The following is a 21,027-nucleotide window of genomic DNA, read 5'->3' on the forward strand; positions in this document are numbered from 1 at the left end:
TTACTTACCTGAACGTCTTTTATCACCACTCTAAAGTTGCTCTGACCCTTTCGAATCACCCTGTATAGAACACTGTTCAATAATCCCTATATCTGCAGACATGCAATCCTAAAAACCAGGGTGTTGAAAAACTGGCGCACCAACTCAGTGGTATGTTGTTGAGAATCATGTGTAGATTACGAGAAAAATCTTTACAAAATTCCTAATGTCATATTTTAAAAAATCTGGAGCTGCAACCTTATTCTATTAACTTCTTTAGTTTTCATTATTTTTTAATGTTTTTATGTTTCACACTAAGTAATCGTTTTTTTTTAATTTACTATCAGACTTATTAATATCCTCGATCTTGTTTTCCTTTCGCCAGTTTTCAAATTACGCGTGTTTCTCGCATTTCTGAAGACGTGTATTGCAAATAACGTCTTCGACTCGTTCAGAATTCATTGAGTTTATTAGGGATACTCAATTGTACTAATTGTAATAATTGTAATAATTGTAATTATGTATTAGTTTAATTTCATTAAGACCGCGCAAACTCTGTCGTTAAATTCATTCTGAATTAAGTATTATTTTTTGTTAAAAAGGTGTTAACTAGAAAAAATACTGCCTGATATCTCGTTTATAAGCTCCTTTGTCGCACTTATTCGTCGCAAGCTCGTCGTGTCCTAAACTACTGAAAAAAATGTTTAACCTTGTGATAATTGCTTCTAAAATCAAAAATCATAACAATTTACGTCATAACTGCCTGTAGGTCACAAACCCTCTGTATAACCGAAATTCGGCAACTATCAATTTAACCTTAAAACTAAAAAATAGTCTCAACACAGTCAAGACGGTTCCACGTCATCTTTCTAACTGAAAGAGTAACTGAAAAAGAAAACAAGTATAAAAAGCAGTTTTCATTATTGTATAAAGATTTTTTATACAATTATTTAAAGTAGTAGTATACTAATAATAGCAATAATATCATATTAATATCATACGTGTTTTGTCTTGCAAGTATAAGGTTCAAAAAGGATTCAATGCGACTGCTGCGACAATAAAGTGTTATAATTATAAAGCAATAGTATAATTATGATCTTTCTAACATGAAATCGAAAATATATCTACTCAATTAGGTAGAGCAAACCTTTTGAAAGTGAAGTGTAACTTTAGCTACATCATAACCTATTTCAAAACTATCTAAACGCCAACTTCGCTTTTTCTCTCAATATTCAAAAAAATAATAGCTAATGTAATTTATAGTTTCAATGAGAGATTTGTAACTATTTTACAAATTGTATCAATCTTATTTAAATAAATAAGTTGGTGCTCGTAAAATGCGACGTTGGCGTTTATACATATAGCATAGTTTTGAAACAGCTAATAAATTAACATAACCTCAAAAGTGCGGCCATAATAAACTAAAACGTGGGTAAAGTTCCGCAGGCACAGCTTACTCAAATTCATTATATTTTCGATCTCATGTTATTTACGTTGTCTTCATAATTTTCTTTAAAAAAACGTTAAAACTAAATAAAAAAGATTTAGTCAGATTCAAAACGATCATAATTATTTCAAATGTAACTGTCAGGTAGCAGCAATACACAACGATTGAACATCAAAAAATATTGACAGCAATAATTACCGTCAGGCAACAGTTTCTTACCAACGTGGAGTGCGGATTATTAGGTAGTTGCTATCTACTATTATATTATAATATAGTTGCTTTGAGGTTTGAGGTAACGTGGAGGTAACTAATTAATAAATTGTTGCCGCTGAATATTGGAGCTTTTAAAAATGTAAATGAAGAGGCAATCCACCGGAGCCACAAAAAGTGGCCGAGAAAACAAATTATTTAGTTTTTGAGGTTACACCTATTAATTGCTTCCCAATTTGTTGAAGTAAGTAGTTTTAATTCTTGAATTTTGGTAAAATAATACAGAGTGTCTCAAAAAAGTATGACGTCAACGTAATAATTTTTTTCATGGCATGCTATTAGGATGCTTTTCTAGCTCCTAACAGGTCTCTAAAGTTTTTTTAATAGGTTTAGGGAAAAATAAAAACCAAAAAAAATCGGTTTTACACCTTTAGTTTTAAAAATTAATAAAAAATAGAAACAATGCTTTTTTGATGACATTATTAGATTATTATTAGATCTTCTTCAAGACGTTCGTATTATTACTTATTAATTACGTTCGATTGATATGAATTACCACAGGGTTTTTACCATTTATTTTCAACTTTTTAAAATTTAGAGTCTTTTATTTTGCTTATTTTAAATGGCAACTCCTGTTAATTTTTTGTAGAATTAAAATAGGAAGATTTTTTTTATTTCAATCCCAACACATTTGGAGTTATTGGCCAAAAACATTAATCATTTTTATTTCCGCATCGATTGACATAAAAAGAAACAGTGTTGAAATCATCTTTGATATGTATTCATTAAATTTGTCATTAAAATACTTGACGATACGAGTTTTCAGCAAATAGTTCCAAATGTGTTAGGATTTACGTCGGAGTTGTGATAACAAAAAATGTTTATTATTTCATTTCGCATATAATTCCGCAAAATGGACAGGGGTTTGCCATTTGAAATAAGCAAAATAAAGGGCTATAAAGTTTAAAGTCAGATCAATCAAAATGAGTTTGTTAGACTTTATTCAACACGTACGTAATGTGTAACGTAAAGCGTTGTTTCTATTTATTATTAATCTTTTAAATTAAAGGTGTAAAACCTTTTTTAAAGCCATTCCTGAACCGATTTAAAAAAGCTATTGGAACATGTAAGAAGCTAAAAAAGTATCCTAATGAGCACAAAAAATAAGAGCTTAATTAAAATCATTACTTTATGGTTACAGATTTCGCGATCTAAATAAACCTTTTTTGTTACCTATGTTTATACCTGTTTAAAAATACGACTACGAGATACACCTGTTGCGGAATAGATGATACTTATATACCTACCTAGCTATACAATTCTAATTTGTTTCTAATTAAAACAATTAAACGATACATACCAGTGATGCTTTTATAAAAAGATGCAATAAATTAAAACCATCAAATAACGTAATGCCGCAGGCGTCTTCCTGGCTACTGACCTTTCGTGGATTGATAATGATGCTATTAGTGGTAATCTCTATATTTACGATTTGTACCACTAGCACTGATAACACCAAGTCTTCTTGATTTATTTTAGTTATTTATTGTTTTTACTAAACACTTGAATGGATGTAACAACAAGTTCTGCGTTAAATATGATTTAAAACCTTTTTTTCTGAACAAAATAAAAGTCAGCACTCACAATATTCTCGGGAGCTTGATGTTGCCTACCAATTTTTCTGTTAGAATAACTCAAATTAATATTTCCTTATTTGTATTTTCAAGTTTCAATATTTTCTCATTTTTTTCGCTATTAAATTTAAGACTGTTTCACTCTCTAGTGATTAATTTTAAATACACTCTTCTGCGAGATAGAAAGAAATCTAAATTGTGTCCTGAAAAATCTCAATTTATGCAGTCAAGTGATCGTTATCTCATTAGTCAGTAAATAATGAAACATTAAACTGTGAGAAAAAAAATGAAGTTGGGGAATAAATATTTGAATCCCAAAAAATTATAACAATGTTGATTGCAACTAGAAATAATAAACATAGAGCTTTTCACATCTCATTTTGGGCGTCAAATTAGTATAGTGTCTAAATGTGCCCGCACGTCCAAATCTATCCAACTTTACCCTAGCTATAGTTATCGTAGGTAGGTATATACGTATATACGAACTGGTTACATCCAAGCTGTTGATTGGCTCAAAAAATAGCCACTTAGGTACCTAACAGTTCCAAATTTGCTCTTTTACTTTTGGTCAGAGGTGTGTAAAAGTCAACATTGTTTTGTGGAACAATGTGAACAGGTATTGCATAGTAAAGTGCTGTTCCACTGAGTCAACATTTTATTGTTTTCGCAGTTTACTCACCTTACGTTTTTAAATTACTATTTTCATCTTTTACGTGCGAATAATAATGTAATAAGAATGAAAATACATATTTTAAGGTAAACAAAAAAAGTGCTGTATGCAGATAATGGCCCATATATTAGCTATGACAAAAACAATAATTTCTCTCTTGTATAAATTATAATGGAGTTTCAAGGTCTGAATCCTCAATTTAAAATGAGCTGACGTGCCGCCGCTGAATCCATGGTGGGGATACGTGGCCAATAGTTGCCGTGTAATCTGTAGCCTCCCCTTTCCCCTACGGTATGGATCGGATTTTCTGTTCGAGCATGGCTGTTGTGCAATCGACGCAAGCGTTCTAGTGAATGGAGGGAGCGATTGGTGAAGTTGATTTGATTTACAACCGTATCAACAACGGTTTCCTTCCAAAATTCCATCTTTATTCGCATTCACGTAATGCACAAGGGGAAGGGCGACCCACATGTATAACATGAAAAACGGATAACGTAGATAAATTGAATGCGATAAACAGTAGGAACCAATGGAAGATTTTAACGAAATCATTGGCTTGTTGTTGACCGGGGACGATAAAATGTCATATCAGCAAGTAAATAACGCGCTGTGGTATTTTTAGAACACCATATTATAACAACTGCTTACGTGATGCTTTCACTCGTAAATTTTACGTACCTACACGTATCAGCTTCCACTTGTTATTTTTCACACTCACAGTTCTGTTTGTTTCTAAAACTGTTCTTAATCAGAGTCATATTTAGCATAGTATTTTATTTATCTAAAATAAGAGTCCAAGCTTTCCTGATGATGGGTTATTCCTGTTTTTATCACACTTGTCATAATGATTGACATTTTTTATCGTAGAGTGCTAAAAATATTAAGAAAGATTGATTGTGATTACCACTTTGTGATAAAGTGTAAAGTTTCGTGCACAACTAGTCAAGCTAAAAATAAAAACGTGTCTACGCCTAAATATCTGCAACCAAAGAAGCGTCCGTTTCATCACGCTACGTTCGCCGCGTTTTCGACACAAAACATAACCACTTTAAAATGATCAATGAATTTTAGTTCGAAATTTTACTAAACCGAGTTTTTCTCATATCTTATAAATTCTTTTCTTCGTAAGTCTTCAGGTAATCAATTTTGGATTTTGGGTTACCTATTTCTTGTAGGTATAGGAAGCCATTAATTAATACCTCCAACAGGTACAAATTACTCAAATCGTGTTAATCGATAATTCTGCAGTTTTTAATTATTTAATTTAAATGTTAGATCTTTTTTTTGGTGCGTGGTAGGTATTTATAATTGCAAAAAATAATTATAGAGATTTGGAGAATTTCGAAGCATTTCCAAGTACCCACTTAGTGCCCCATTTTTTTCTTTACCAAATGAAGAAAAATTTAATTCTGGACCGTACCTACAGATCTGTATTAATTTTTCCCCTACCTACTCGTACGTTTAACAATGGTTTTCAAATTATTTCAAAAATTAATTAGCTATAATTATAATACTTAGTGGTTTTTGCAATATGGAAAAATGATAAAGGAGAGGGGTACATGGTTTATGGTGGTTTATTTGCAGTTAATTTTTTTCTTAAACAAAATGGACACAGTGGACATTTTGAGAATTTTTAAATAGTGTACTAGTGCACTAGTGTACTAGTGTACTAGTAAATGCTCATTTGTTCTGGTATGTTTTTTTTATAAAATTTAAAACAAAACCACAAATTGCAATGGAAGATCTACGAGTGGACCGAGAAGGTTAATTTACCTCTGCTGTTTTGTCAATAATATTGGAAACGCTAATTTTTGTTATTCTTTTCAGCGGTTCTCAAAAGTAGTTTTTTTATGGAAATCTAATGACCACTCAAATCCAGATTTTTTGGTATTAAACGATAGCTCTTGAAATAAGGAACAATTCACATGATTGCGCCAACTTTAAATTTCCTCAAATAAAGGGGCTAAATTAATTTAAAGTTCAGATGACTTATGTCACAGTTTATAAAAGCAACACATAACCGACCTTTCTGCCTGACTTTTAATTCAGAACGATTTTTTGTGAAAACTATGCATTTTCGTTTTGCCATTCTCTATTTACCTTAAAATTTTTGCTAAACCATTCCCTAACACGCTGTATATATGACATTGCGTCAAATTTAAACATTTTCTTATTAGGTATTTCTGTCTGTCTAAACCGGGTGTTACAATAATATCAACATAGTTTTTCGAAGACTTCCATTATAACATGGGATCGAAAGTAAACTGAATGTGTGAAGCCACATGTTAAAAATTGACAGATTAAAATTTAAAAATAATTTTTTAAAAATTGATTCCTTGCTTTTGCACCCAACAAAAGCTTACATTGTAGAATGCTATTTTCTAACAAAAATTAAATGGGGAGTGAAAATATTCAATTTGTGAATGCTTAGCAGAATTCCGAGATAAATTTATCTATTTGCTAACATACAAGGAGTATTTTTCGACACTTCCTTAGTGTCCTCCACTGTCTTTTGCAATTCGGAAAATTACTGTTGGGGGCGCCACTGAGTGAGGTTGAAAACAGTAACCATAAATGGCGGGAAAATTTTTATTCGGATGTTTAGAACGTTGTATGAATGTTGGGGCTTCACAATTATTGCCTTACCTACGTACACGGAATGACTATTGTATCTTTGGAGCAAGGAACGAAATTAGAAATTACGAGAAAAACATGAATAACGAATGACTGTTCACGTACTTACGTATTGTTAAATTATTAAAGAGACATTGGAAAGCCTACCTTTTGGAACAATTTATGCTTATAATGTATCAGCAGTTGTTAAACTGAACAGCAGTTTTGTGGATTTACCGAAGTATTTCATGATTTTTTTCAGTGGAAATATTCTAACCTGAAATTTACACACCTCAATAGTTTACCGTTTTATTGAGTCCAATATGTGTTCGGTATCCGCTATGATCCAATACTTATAATCTTTGATTACGCAGTTGTTTTGATAACACTTTGTATTAAAAAATAAAGTTTATTTCCTTTTTTATCCACTTTCAAATTACAACAAAAAACACTTTATAATCAGGAAAAACCAAAGACAACGCTAATATTTACCACCACATACTGACTCACTATAATGTAAGAAATTAAATGTAAGAATTTAAATGCTAAATTACGAAAAGTTCGTTACTGTTTTCGGCAAGTACGATATGTCATCACCAGAGGGCGTCTGATAATTTTATTCCCCAATACGATGTTTTCAAAAGAAATGTGGTTGAAATATTATCCACCCCGGAATGTTCCTATCTAATGTCTAAATTTCTGTCCACTTGAGAGTTATAAGGATCGATATTTATACCAAAAGTTGCAATTGTGAATAAATAATAATATTTTACTTTTTACGTGACCGTGAAAACATTTTAACAAGAAAGAATAAAATAAAAAAAAATAAAATAAAGTAAATTAAAATAAAACAAAATAACAAATAGGTACTTGATTGTAAATGTATTGTTACATTAATTGGTGAATGTGTTTTATTTCATAAAAAACAAGGTGGATATTTTTTATATTTTTTTATTGGTAATCTATCTAGCTTATTTAAAGCACGCTGCAGCGTGTATAAATCCAACTTTCAAAAACGCGCGTTTTTTAGTGTCAACGGCCAACATCAATAACTCGAGAAACTATTTAATGATTCTTTATTATAATGACAATCAATTCCATGACAACGAAAGGTATACTGATCCCACATTTTCAATTTTTGTAATATTAATATCTGTATTTATGATTTCAAAGTGTACCAATAAAAAAAATACTCAAAGTATTCGTGGATAACTGGTCTTTTTAAAACACTTGCGCTATTTCGAGCACTCCGACTATGCCGTCGTGCCCGAAAAATCGCGCGTGTTTTAAATACCTCATTAGGTATTCACTTATGCTTTAAAATATACTGTTTCCAAATAATGGACCGTATGAAAAAAGTGAAGTAAAAAATGCTGTTACTTGAAATAGTAAAGGATGGACGTAATTTATATTTTATGACAAAGAAAGAGATAAAATTATAGTAAAAGCTTTTGCTAAATTTTATTCATTTATTCATTTTATTCTTTACGCCTTTAAGTCTGAAACCCATTGTTTCGTAGACAATTTTGTAAAAAATGTAGGTAATAAACTTTCATATTTTAAAATTTAAACTACTAATTCATTCGTTCCACAAAGTTTTATTATACCTACATTATTTGATAGGCAAAACAGGTAGGTTACTTGTAGTATACCTATACAGGTATTAGGTAAAGACTCGGTATTTTTGGTGATTAATTTTTTTGTGAAACGTTTAACTTATTTAACATACAACATACTCGTGTATACAGGGATTTACGGTCTTCAGGTAAGGTGAAACTTAAGGGAGATACCTGTCTAGAACAATATGCTTTCCATTTTTCTGCAAGCACCACATGTGCGTATACCCATAGATCATAATCATCAATTAAAACTTTCGAGACTTTTTCTTTAGAAATTTTGATTAGGTATCTATCTATTATAATTTAATTACAATTTTTTATGTTTTTAGAATAATAGATTATGGGAGGAGAAAGATTTTTCCCGTTTCCACATGGCAATAAGAGTTACAACCTACTTACAAAAGGTTTCAAATGTAGGTTTTATTAAAATTGTCATTCAAAGCATTATTAGGTAATAGGTTTTTAAACGGCAAATCCCTTATTTTCTTATTCTCATAAGGATAGGTATTTTGAATCTTCTAATTGTTTAATGTCTACTCTGCACAATTGTTTCAAAAATTGCTTTTGTAAATAAATATTGATTTATCCTATTGATGAAAGTTTAATTGTATTAGTAAGTGCAATTAAATTTGTTTGTAGCTCATTTAAATATTTCCCACTGTTTGTTTGACGTATCGTCATGTTGTGTTTACAAGTATTCCATTGAGCATGATCAGTGTTTACATAATAGGTTGAAGTAGTCACCAATCGGGAGTCGAGCATTTCCTCTCGCACCCTTTTTCCTTCTCGCAAAAGCTCTCTCAGAAACGTTGATCATTACCTACCGATGTTGTCTGCTATCGATGGCATCGTTTGCGTTCATTTATTAGGTGTAGTTGAATGCACGTGTATGGAGGTGGCAAGAAGCCAATGCACGGTGATCCCTAGGGTGCGCAAGCGTGTTGTTGGATGGCCCCCCGCGGCGCTGTCATTGGCCTCGTGAAGTCAACGAGAGTGCGCCAAGTCGCTGCGGATGGCACGCATGGAGGGGAAATCCTGGCGCGTCAAGGACGAGGTGCCAACCACCACGCCACGGTGACGTCGACTTATGTATTTTTGGCTTTCCTTCACGATAAGCCCACCCTTTTCAAGGGGTTAAACTGATCGGGTGGGGAGGGTCCAAGCGAATGCTCGCTCTAATTAACTTAAATTAGACACACTTACTTGAATTAAAATATTCTACTTGTACATGATTTATTTTCATTCGAAGCCACGTTTATATGTTTTATATTAAAAACAAACGACTTATTAGGTAATTAAAATGTAGTTTGTTAACTGATCACGTGACCAAATTCAACCAATAATAAGATGCTCTCATTTATTAAATTACTTTTAATAGCACTCAATTTTATTGGGCTATTCATAAACCGGTTCATACTATTCCATAATTTACAAAAACATACCTATATTATAAAAAAGTGCAAAAATATGGTAAAATAAATCTTTAGTTAATTATACGAGCATTTATAAAAATTAAGAGGTGAGAAAAAAACATCCAAACGATTTTATTCACTAGATATCAACAATGAAGTTGTGTGCAACCTATTAGCTGTTTCAAAACTATAAAAACGCCAACGTTGCATTTTACCAAATTATTTTCTTAAATAAGACTGATCAAACTGTAAAATAGTTATTGATGATTAGATCTCTCAATGAAACTATAAATTACATCGGCTCTTATTTCCTTGAAGTGCGAGAATAATTAAATAATAGCAAATTTTGAGAGAAAATGCGACGTTGGCGTTTTTATACGGCGTTTATAATCGGTTTACTAGACGTTTCGTACTAAATTACTTATTTTCTCTAAAAAATTTCATCAAACATTTTATAACATTCCACCTTCTATTAAAGTTAGGTAGTTTAATAAAAAAAAATAGTAAAATTGCACCCTAAATTTAAATTTATTCGGCGACAAAAACCCTCTTATATCTATCTCAATAACTGTAAACATTCTGATAAGGGAAGTTGTTATTCTCGCTTATTTGGAGTTCCACTATCACTACTATGACCCTCTGAAATACTTATTTGCACAAGTATCAATAATTCACCCTGAAGTATTTTGATTTTGAGGTTAATTTTTCTTTCTATACTTATCAGTTATCGTTATCATCGTAAAATTTATGCAGTTCTTGATAATACAACCCTTTATTAATGAAGACATTACTTTCTGTCTCTTCCAGCATTTTAAAACGATAATTTTTACAGGGTGCTCAAAAATTTGTTGAATCATTCATTAATATTTACATTAAAATCATACCGAACTTGAACTTGGAACAAAATTGTTGGACTTTCCTCTTATGTTTTTCTGCAATATTGCTTTTATTTGATTCGTTTTCTTTAAAGTATCCTTCAACACCTCATTTTTCCTCCTAGACATTAATGTCAGCAAACCATTTTGTGTATAAAGTTTCCCAAAACATATGCCGATTTTACAACTTTTACTTCCTAATCACTTTATATAAATGTTCAGCTGCTGATTAAATAGCACGAGTACCGCAATCAGGACCGTACTTAAAATTTTGTATTTGCAAACAAAGTAGATTCCAATTCCATAATAACAAGAAGAAATTAGAAAATAACTTTTACTAGGTATGATGCTTTAGTTTTAACACATTCGCGGCTAACCAGCGTTTCTTAAGTGTTATCGACATTTAATTTTTCCAAGTACGGTCCTGGTAAGAAACATCTTTGCATAATCTCCTGTGACGGATTTATTGAAGTGGTAGCAAACCCTGCCACAGACGACCCAAAAAGTTAAATACCTTTAAAGACCATAAAATTGGTATATTTTTTGGGAAACTTTACATCTTGGATTTTACCGGCAATAATTGAAGCGTGTCTTTTTCTTTGATTTCTACGGGGAGACCACATTTCTCCTTCCATTTTTTTTCTTCCTAATTTCTTAAAAAAGGCACAACTTTCGAATACTTTTTTTTGCAAATTTTGTTGTAGTAAATAGAAAATACACCATAGTAAGCAATCTCATAAAGTCAGCCAAGTTAATTATATTTTCAGTAATTTTTTAAAATGATAAATTCGACTTCAGACTGCACAAATGCCTTTATTGTGGGCAAAGCGTTGTATTGCATTTATGTTTTAGTTATGTAGTTAAGTACCTATGACACTTAGGGCCGGTTTATACTGGTACATTTAAATTGCAATTAAAAATTTGATTTGAAGTTAATCGCGAATTAAAATTAATTCACGATTAACTTCACTTTTGTCAATGCAATGTAGGTAAATGGCAACATTTAAGGCCGGCTTATATAACGTTTTAATCGCAACTAAATATTAATTCGCGATTAACTTTCCATTTGTTAATGAAATTTAAATGACAATTTAATGCTGAATTAGTTTAATTCTGATTAATTAATTAATTAATAAATTAATTTTTATTTCGCTTACCGTAAACCGATCCCTGATGTCGCCTTCTACATACATCGTGCTCAAAAACTGGCGCACCAACTCAATGGTATGTGATAGAGAACTGGTTACATATAAAGGTAAAAATAGTAAAAAAATTCTTTGTATTAAAGTTATTGATAAATGACGAATTTTAAATAAATGATATGTGGCAACGTTGTCTAACAGTCGTGAATGCAATTGAATTAGATCAACAATAAAAATAAATTATTTTTTAAACGGTTTCCTAGGAAATAATTCCCAGCGTTGGCACATCTACAAACTGTGATTTTTTATGAATTTAATTTTTTTTTAATTAAAAAAACTGCTAAAGTCTGATGGGAAATTTAAAAATAATTATTCATCGTTGTGTTAGGGAACGATTACTTAGTGTGAAACATAAAAACATTAAAAAATAATAAAAACTGAAGAAGTTAACAAAATAAATTTATAGCTCCAGATTTTTCAAACTATGACTAGGAATTTTTTCAAGATTTTTCCTGTGATCTACACATGCTTCTCAACAACGTACCTTTGAGTTAGTGCGTCAGTTTTTGAGCATTCTGTATAAGCAGGTCATTATCTAATAAATATCTAGGTATATTCAGTCTTCCTTAATTAAAACTTTGTTTACTTACACATTTTTCTAACAAAACTAAGTACAAAATTATTATTATTAACTTTTTATAAAATTTATAATTTGTTATTTATATTGAAAAATACCTTTACATTTTAATTAAATCTTTTAATTAAACAAACAGACGGTAGTATAATAGGTACCTTTACCTGAAAACATAATAATACCTATCCTAAAAATATTTTTCAAATTGAAGTTTGACAAAATCTTTCTTCCTAATAATAATAAATAAATAATTTGTGTTTCTTAAAGTAAGACAAATAAATAAATTCAGATCTAAAGGGGAAACCCTTCTTCTAACGGTAACCTATTAGTTTTTATTTTGAATTAGATACAGGTATGCTTTTTAAAATACCTACAAGGACCGTAACAGCATCATCTGATAATAATCTATGTCTTATCTTATATACAAACTTTTCAGATAATGATAAAAACCGTTCATTTTCTGTCGATTTCTCGACACAGTGTAGACGGTTTTTAGAAACAGGATTTCGAGTCGTTAGTGCCATTCTTACAAGATAAATTACCTACGCTAATTAGGACAAATGTCACTACATTTTATCCTAATATGTTTTAATAAAAGGTTATTTGGATTTTAACCATGTTATTTATTTCATAAAATGATTCGGAAACGGAAAGCTACTCGCTATAATTGTAAGTACAATATTATCTTACAATATTACTACAAAATATCAGTAAAGTTGCAAATTTTATGTCCTAAACTATAAATTAATTACTTAAATTAAAATTTTATTAGGGAAAATCTTTCATTAATTTCTCTTATCTGACCCATGTTCAAGTGTTTTTTAATTTTTTTTTAGTACATCTCGTTCATAGGAACCATAAGTAATGATTTGATTATTTTAGACAATGGTTTAGTTTTGCAGTTTTTAAACACGAAAGTTGATTTTGGGGTGAGTGCAGAAATCAAAGGTTGACAAAAAGAAATGAAAGCTGATGAACTGAATGCATAAACTGAGAAAGTAGGAAAGGAAATGAAAAATGATCATGCAATATTCAAAAGGAAGGGCTTAATTATTTTTTTAACCGTTTTTTATGCAGTTCATGTGGATGATTGATTTACTGTTTTATTCACAGCATAATTTCAACATTACCTACTTGTAGTTTGTTTAAAGGAAAATTGAATGCATCTAGCCATTTACGACATTTTTGATTACAAAATGCCTCCAGTAAATGTTCTGGGTGATTTAGTGGGTTAATGAGTAGTTGCATAAAATGAGGGAGTGTTTGCGTTTTCCATTTGAAACCGTCTTCGGTTCATAAACCTTTTACACGCCAAGCAATTGAGATAAGTGGATTGATAACGTGCTACACTAATTTCATTCCGCACACGCATCCGTTTTACGATACGTCGTTATTAGATCAAATCATTGGTTTATTGGATTACTTCTTCCTCACCTTACAGCAGTGATTTATGACAGCAAAACTGTCACAATACATCCGATTGATTTTTTATCGTTGCAGTGGAGGGTGTCTCATTTGACCTAGATTGTATGTAGGTTAAGGGGTGATTTGATTAGTTCTCCCTTTTTTTGGATGGTACGCCTGAAACGCATTTCAGCTGTAATTGTATAGGGTTAGGGTGGGTCGGCGCAAAAGGGGAGAAAATGCGAGACAAGTAAGGGCGAGGGTGCTACATAATAACATGGAGGGTGCTTCAATAGTGTTTTAATGCCCCTTCAAGCGCATTCTTGGTGTGACGACTAATTAAATTTCAAGAGGTGTGATTTCGTTATTAGGCATTTTTTACAATAAAACGAAAATCCCTATTAATTTTTCTATCGAACTCCTGAGAGTTCTGTGTCAAAATCAAGTCAAAATCCAATTTTTTTTTTCTTCAAAGATACTAACAAACACTGGTAAATAATTGGGTAAATAATAACTTTATTATACCGTTTACCATTGGTAAACAATACCTGTTTACATTTTTTTGCTTTGAGGACACCTTTCATTACTTTTTGTTTTTTAACCAATGACCCCTGATGAAAGCTTTTTTAATTTTGAACTTACACAGGTGTCCCAATGTTAGGAAAGTAATTTTTTTCCCTAATAAACCGTTGATACTAATGCATCATCTAAAAGTATTTTCGAATATACAGGGTGTTGCTGAAATAACTTACAATACAAACTTATGTTTTTAAATGGAACACCCCATTTTTTTTGCATTTTTTGATGTCGCTTTTAAAATCAATGATTTTGACCTAAACTTTTATTGGTCGATTTTGCTTAGTTTTTAAAATATTGTAATTGTTCTAATAAAAACACGCTCTTTTTAAAATTGTATTGCTCAAAAACTAGGAGTTTTAGAAAAGTGGGACTTTCACTACTTTAAAATAGAACGTTCAAACTTTAGGAACATATTTTTTTAGCTCACTGCAATCAAAAAAATAAAAAAATTCAGAGGTTTTTTTAAAAGTTGAAAAACTTGAATTTTTTTTAATGGAACACCTTATTGTCATCTTTAAATTGTCTATCTAAAAACACTAACAGTTAAGTATCTGTTGCTGATTAGTGATTACTCGAAAGATATTTAACTTTAAACATCAAAAAATCATAAAAACTTATTAACCAACGTTTCAGTAGTCAAAAAGTGAAATTTTCAGGTAATAAAAACTTTAATGTTACCCTTAAGCCTATTCGTCATTTTTTACAGTGAAATAATAAAAATTTTAATAATTATGGTGAATTTTTAAATCCTTGTAGGTATAAACTTCAAAAAATGATCCCCGGTGGAGTTGCTGTGGTTATGGTATGGTTTATTATTGTAACAGCAATGCCCATATTGTTGCCGAAGTTAAATTTTAAAGCCAATTATCTTTTCAATTATTAGGCATTTGAAACTTTATGTTCTTATATAGATAATTTAATAACCTTTGAGAAGGAAAAACAAAAAATAGGGTGTTCCATTTGACTTTTACAATATTCAACTTTTAACAAACTTTATAATATTTCTACGTTCCTATTGCAATGTGTTATTGCAATGTCAATTGGTACCGATTTAAGACTGAACCTTCTTCTTTAGACTAGTGAAAGTCCCACTTTTCTTAGAATCCTAGTTTTGGAGCAATACATTTTCAAAAAAGAACGTGTTTTTGTTAAAAAAATTTAAAAACTAAGCAAAATCGACCAATAAAAGTTAAGGTCAAAATCATTAGTTTTAAAAACTACATCCGGAAATGCAAATAAATATAGGGTGTTCATTTCCGAAACACCCAGTATATTTGAAAATTATTTCAGATGAGGCAGAGGGTTAGTATCTATGGCTTAAGAGAAAGAAAAATTGCTTTTCTAAAAGGTAACTAATGGACTTTACCACCTCGCTGGGACACCCTGTATATCCAATTCTCTTATGTATAACCTCCTTATCAAAGTTGGCCAGTTCTCGATTTATTAACAAATAATAAAAAAAATCGAGTGGTGATAATTTTTTATTCTTTTTAAATTCTGAATCATATTTCTAAAATCAAATTCTAAAATCACTTTAGGATGTTCTTTTTGACTAATTGAATTTTGACATCGATTTTGAATTAAAGTTGATCAATCTTATTACAACAATGTCAGTAATCTCATAGAAAAGAAGAGTCTGCAACGAATTGCAAAATATTCGTTTTACTTTTCGAAACAGATGTACCATTATTGTTGTAAGATTTATGACTTCAGTTAACATTCACTATTTAAACTGAACTGTTGTTACCTATACTTCTAGCTGAAAATCCAATATTTCAAGTAGTGATAAGCTCTTGAACCTATTTTCCAGGAAAGTCTAGAAAAGGAGTTGATGGTCTGTTTCTGCCTTCTTGTCGTAGCTACAAGTTCAGAACAACAATTTTGTGCTGAGATTTCGTATGAATGAAACAACGAAAAATCAATCAATCAATGAAAAATCAATAAATCAATTTTTTAATAGCTCTGTTTTCCTCTTAGCGAACAACAGTGGTCAAAATAAATGGATATACCACTCCATTAGTGAAAGATCTTACAAACGTGGCAGTTTTGCTAATGGTTTAAATTCTATCATTTGGTTGTTAGGTTTTTGATTTATTTTGAAAATGCTTTTTGGGCAAATTTTCTGTTTCCTTATTAAAAACGTAATTTTTTAGTTCAGGCGTTGTTTTCTGTATGTATCTGATGATTTCTGTCCAAGTTTCAAGCCAAAAAGTTATTCAAGGTAAACTCTTTTTTTATAGACGCACTTCCTCTAGTCAAAATTTTGGTGAAAAATTGGTAGCTGCACTACCGTGGCCAAAAATTTTGTTTGGTTTTGGTCCTAAATAATTCGTTAAAAAATTACCGTTATTTTTTCACTGTTTTCATATTGAAGTTCTATCAAAATTTTGTGTAATTGGATGCACTTTTGTCTTTTGACACGTTATTATCGAGTACCTGAGGACACATCATTACCTTGTTCCTTGTGTCTAAAGACGAAATTAACCGCAGAGTCAGACTGCACGTAAATATCATTTTGTAGAGAAATATTAACATCAGGTACAAACATTTTAATGAAAACAGGCTTTTATATCGAAAACAGTTATTTTAAAGTATTTGAAGATGAGCTCAAGGTTGGAGGAAGTTCTAAATTCTTCCCCAACTTTATAGTTTTAAAAATTCAAAATTAACACATTTTCAGTTCCGTCAAGTCAGGGACCCTTATTGAATTGTTTTCACTGTTTTATTCAAAATTTTTCTGCTGATTTGTTTAATTTTCTTCAAAATAAATCAAAAACTGACAACTTTTTTTATTAAAATTATTACGAATTAATTTGCTAGTGGTGCCAACGTAAAAACTGTTTGACAGGTCGGCTAATGAAAAAAACTTTATGTAAATAATTCATTTTCAAAAACAAAGTTCTTTTAATTGCTATTTACCAAATATTTCAGTAAGTTTAATAAAACTACAATTTTTACTTATAATAAACATGTTACTTGATATTTGACTCATAAAATTTATAGTTTCTTTCATTTTTTTTTGTTCACGAGTTTATTTATTATGTATTACTAATAATCAATTCAAAGAAACGATCTCATTACTTCAAAATGGTTAGGCATTAATTATTGAATTAGGTAATACGATAAGTATCACTAATCAACTACACTGCTCAACAATTGAAGTGGATATTGAGAGAAATTCTAAATTTTGGTAATTTATTGTATATTAAATAACAAAAAACAATCACAGTAAATAAATTTATACTCGTTCACACTCAAAATTAAAAACTGAAGAAAATTGTCCTTGAAAAACCAGCACTAGAAGTAAAACACAAAAACGAATAAAACGTAACGAAACTTAAAAGTTCTCAAATTTTAATTTTTCATCATTCCTACAAAAACCTTGTACCATGTAGGACCTCCCCTGGCTTTTAGCAGGGGCTCTTACCCAATTGGAGAGACTCATTATCAAATTGTTCAAAAAATTTGGAGGTATCGCTTCCCAAATTCCTTGCAATGCATTAGCCAGCTCTTGTAAAGTGTCAGGAGACTGCTGGAGCTGGTTTAAACACCTAGACATTTCGGCCCAAACATGTTCAATGCAGTTCATGTCAGGCGAACAGGGTGGCCACTCCATTCGTGTAATGCCATGATGTTCTATGCGCTTATTCAAAATTCTGGCGCGATGAAGGCGGGCATTATCATCAATAAACACGAATCTTTCGCCTATTGCACCAAAAAATGGTACAATTATCGGCTCTATTACTCTATCTCGATAACGCTCAGCAGTTATTGTTTCACTAATCAAGACCAATAGGTCTGTGCGGCTATTAAAACATATGCCTCCCCATACGCAAACTGACCCGCATCCAAAAAGAGTGGTTGGAGCTATCACATTTTCATAATACCGTTGTCCTCTTAGCCAGAATGCTAAAAAGTGTGGAGGGAAAGAGGACAACGGTACAATGCAAATGTGATGGCTCCAACCACTCTTTTTGGTGGCGGATCGGTGCGCGTGTCGGGAGGCATATGTTTTAATGGCCGCACAGACCTATTGGTCTTGATTAATGAAACAATAACTGCTGAGCGTTATCGAGATAGAGTAATAGAGCCGATAATTGTACCATTTTTTGGTGCAATAGGCGAAAGATTCGTGTTTATTGATGATAATGCCCGCCTTCATCGCGCCAGAATTTTGAATAAGCGCATAGAACATCACGGCATTACACGAATGGAGTGGCCACCCTGTTCGCCTGACATGAACTGCATTGAACACGTTTGGGCCGAAATGTCTAGGTGTTTAAACCAGCTCCAGCAGCCTCTTGAAACGTTACAAGAACTTGCTAATGAATTGTAAGAAATTTGGGATCGATACCTTAAGATTTTATTAATAATTTAATAATGAGTCTCTTCAATTGAGCAAGAGCCCTGCTAAGAGCCAGGGGAGGACCTACACGGTACTAGGTTTTTGTAGGGACGGTGTAAAATTTGACTTCGAGGACTTTTAAATTTCGTTAGGTTTTATCCTTTTTTTGTTTTACTTCTAGTTCTGGTTTTTCACGGACAATTTTTTTCAGTTTTTAATTATGTGTGTGAATGAGTATTAATTTATTTATTGTGACTGTTTTTTGTTATTTAATATACAATAAATTACCAAAATTTAGAATTTCTTTCAATATCCACTTCAATTGTTGAGCAGTGTAGTATTTTAAATGGGTAAAAACATTTATTTATTCAAATAAATACATACTACCTACATACACTGGAACACACTGGTGTAAAATTCTCTAAGCGCTAGTGATTCTAATTATGATTCACATGATTAGAATTTATTGTTGCAACGTTTTGCTTGTACACCATAAAATTTTATTGAGATTACCCCAAACCGAGGGTAGCATTTAAGCTAATCAGTAATCAGTTAATCACTTAGGCAACTTTATTGTGTAATTTATTGCAGACCGGCTGTAGTATTTCAGCCGAACCGATCGGTATCGTAAATATCTTTGTGTCACCCCAAACTGTTGTAAAACTTCATGGTGTACAAAGAAAACGTTGCTACAATTAATCCCAGAGGAAATTCATCTTGTTCTTAATTAGAAACACTTCTTCGTTCAAACAGGATTTCTATTTATTGTTTCTTGTTGTCCTTGTTATAATGACGAGCAATACGCCTTATTGATTTCTCTGTTTTTTTGACAAGTTTTGTGTGAATTTTAAAACTTCAGATCAATGTCCGTTATAAGCAATTAAATTTTATCAAAAATCTGCTACAACACTTGTCTCTTTTAATTTTGTTCACAGTTGTATATTTTTTTTTCGTAAAAGGAATTAAAAAGAAAAAAAACAATACTGCCGTGCTAAGCAAGAACGTCGTAACTGATTTTATATGAATCTTGAGTTATGTCTTGTTTTCTACATTTTCAGAGTGCACTGTTATTTTAAATGCTAGTAACATGGAATATTGAAGTCAACCTAACAATTTATTTGTAAAAAGGAAATATGTATGCAATTGTATCCATTATTTTGCCAAATCGCTCTTATTCCACATACGACGTTTAATTTTTATTAATTTTTTTAATTAAGTAAAAGTAACTAAGTAAAAAGTCGTAACTACAAAAATATTTATTAACGGCTTTAAACAAATGAAATAATACATAACAACAGGAGATTTATAAAAAAAATGTACCCAAGAAATTACACCTAGCGTACGCTACTTTTGAAATAATAGCAAATTTTGCCAAAAAATCAATCGGTTTTCTGGAAGAATATTTTTAAATTTTTTTAAGAGTTCCTGTTTTTTTTCTGTATCTATGCCATTTGTTGTGTGTTTTTGAGTGGGTTTTTTGAATATGATGTTATTGATGTTAGGAAATTTAACTCTATAAAGTCACTATCAAAACTGCATGTTTTTCATGTTTTTTTCCTCGTTCAAACGTAACGTTAACCATGTCGCTTAGGTAAGGTCGATTAATAATTTTGGTCAATTTGTACTGTGAACTGTAGTCTTGCCATTTGAAAAAGTTTTCAATTTTCATTTGTTTAATTTTAGTTCTTGTACCCGTCCTTCCAACCGAATTGACAAAATCGTCAAAGTCATACACTTTTTTTTGTTTTTTTAATTCTAATTTGACTTGGTGGTCAACCAAACTTGGTGGTACCTAATGTTTTTGATTAATTTTAGAAAATATACAATTTTTGATTCATTAATGAGTGGGTTTCATATACATTTTATAGTTACAACTTTCTTGCTAAGTAATATTGCACAATCCCCACATACGTCAATTTTATTTACGTATTTCGTCTTATTAATTTCTGGATAATATCTATTAAAGTTATTTAGAATCAAAGTTATTGCACTATTGATCTCAAATTTTGTGTTATGTCAAATTTGACAAAAAAGTCAGTTACGACGTTCTTGCTTAGCACGGCAGAATAGGTAAACTCTAACAAAATTGCCGTAAGTCGTATGGCGGATCAATAGGAAACACAAACATAAAAAAACTTAAATCAAAGTAAATTCAAACCAGTGACCAATCGTATACGCAATAAATACGTAATTTCCAGTAATAATGATGGAATTGAGAGCAACCGTTCGTTTTTTTTTATTTACTGTTTTAATTAAATATCTAATGATTTATTTTGGGAAGATGCCTCCGTTGTGATAAACGTTCCCAACTGCTTATTTCCGGTTTCAACTCCAGGTCGTAAATCATTTTGAGCGATGACTCGGTGATTGTTACCCAAATTGCTTGAAATTAATAATAGAGGTGGTTTAACCCTGTCACTGCGGTGTTTCGTCGCACACATCATCAGATAAAGAGGGATCGGCG

At 31.2% G+C, this 21,027-nt stretch overlaps 1 protein-coding gene across 5 annotated transcripts in view; it reads left to right on the forward strand.

The window, feature by feature from the left end:
• LOC655187 (D-2-hydroxyglutarate dehydrogenase, mitochondrial) overlaps positions 1-21,027 on the forward strand; it is a 153,445-nt gene that overhangs the window by 114,676 nt on the left and 17,742 nt on the right. Inside the window, exon 1 of one of the 5 annotated variants that reach the window (XM_064356794.1) lies at positions 12,856-12,904. The exons of the other annotated variants lie outside the window; for them this stretch is intronic. Within the exon in view, the coding sequence (XP_064212864.1) occupies positions 12,871-12,904 (34 nt within the window). The 5' untranslated portion in view covers positions 12,856-12,870. Of the gene's footprint in view, positions 1-12,855; positions 12,905-21,027 lie in introns of those variants that run through there. 5 annotated transcript variants of the gene reach the window in all.

This window comes from Tribolium castaneum, chromosome 5, assembly GCF_031307605.1.
Source record: "Tribolium castaneum strain GA2 chromosome 5, icTriCast1.1, whole genome shotgun sequence".
Taxonomy (NCBI): domain Eukaryota; kingdom Metazoa; phylum Arthropoda; class Insecta; order Coleoptera; family Tenebrionidae; genus Tribolium; species Tribolium castaneum.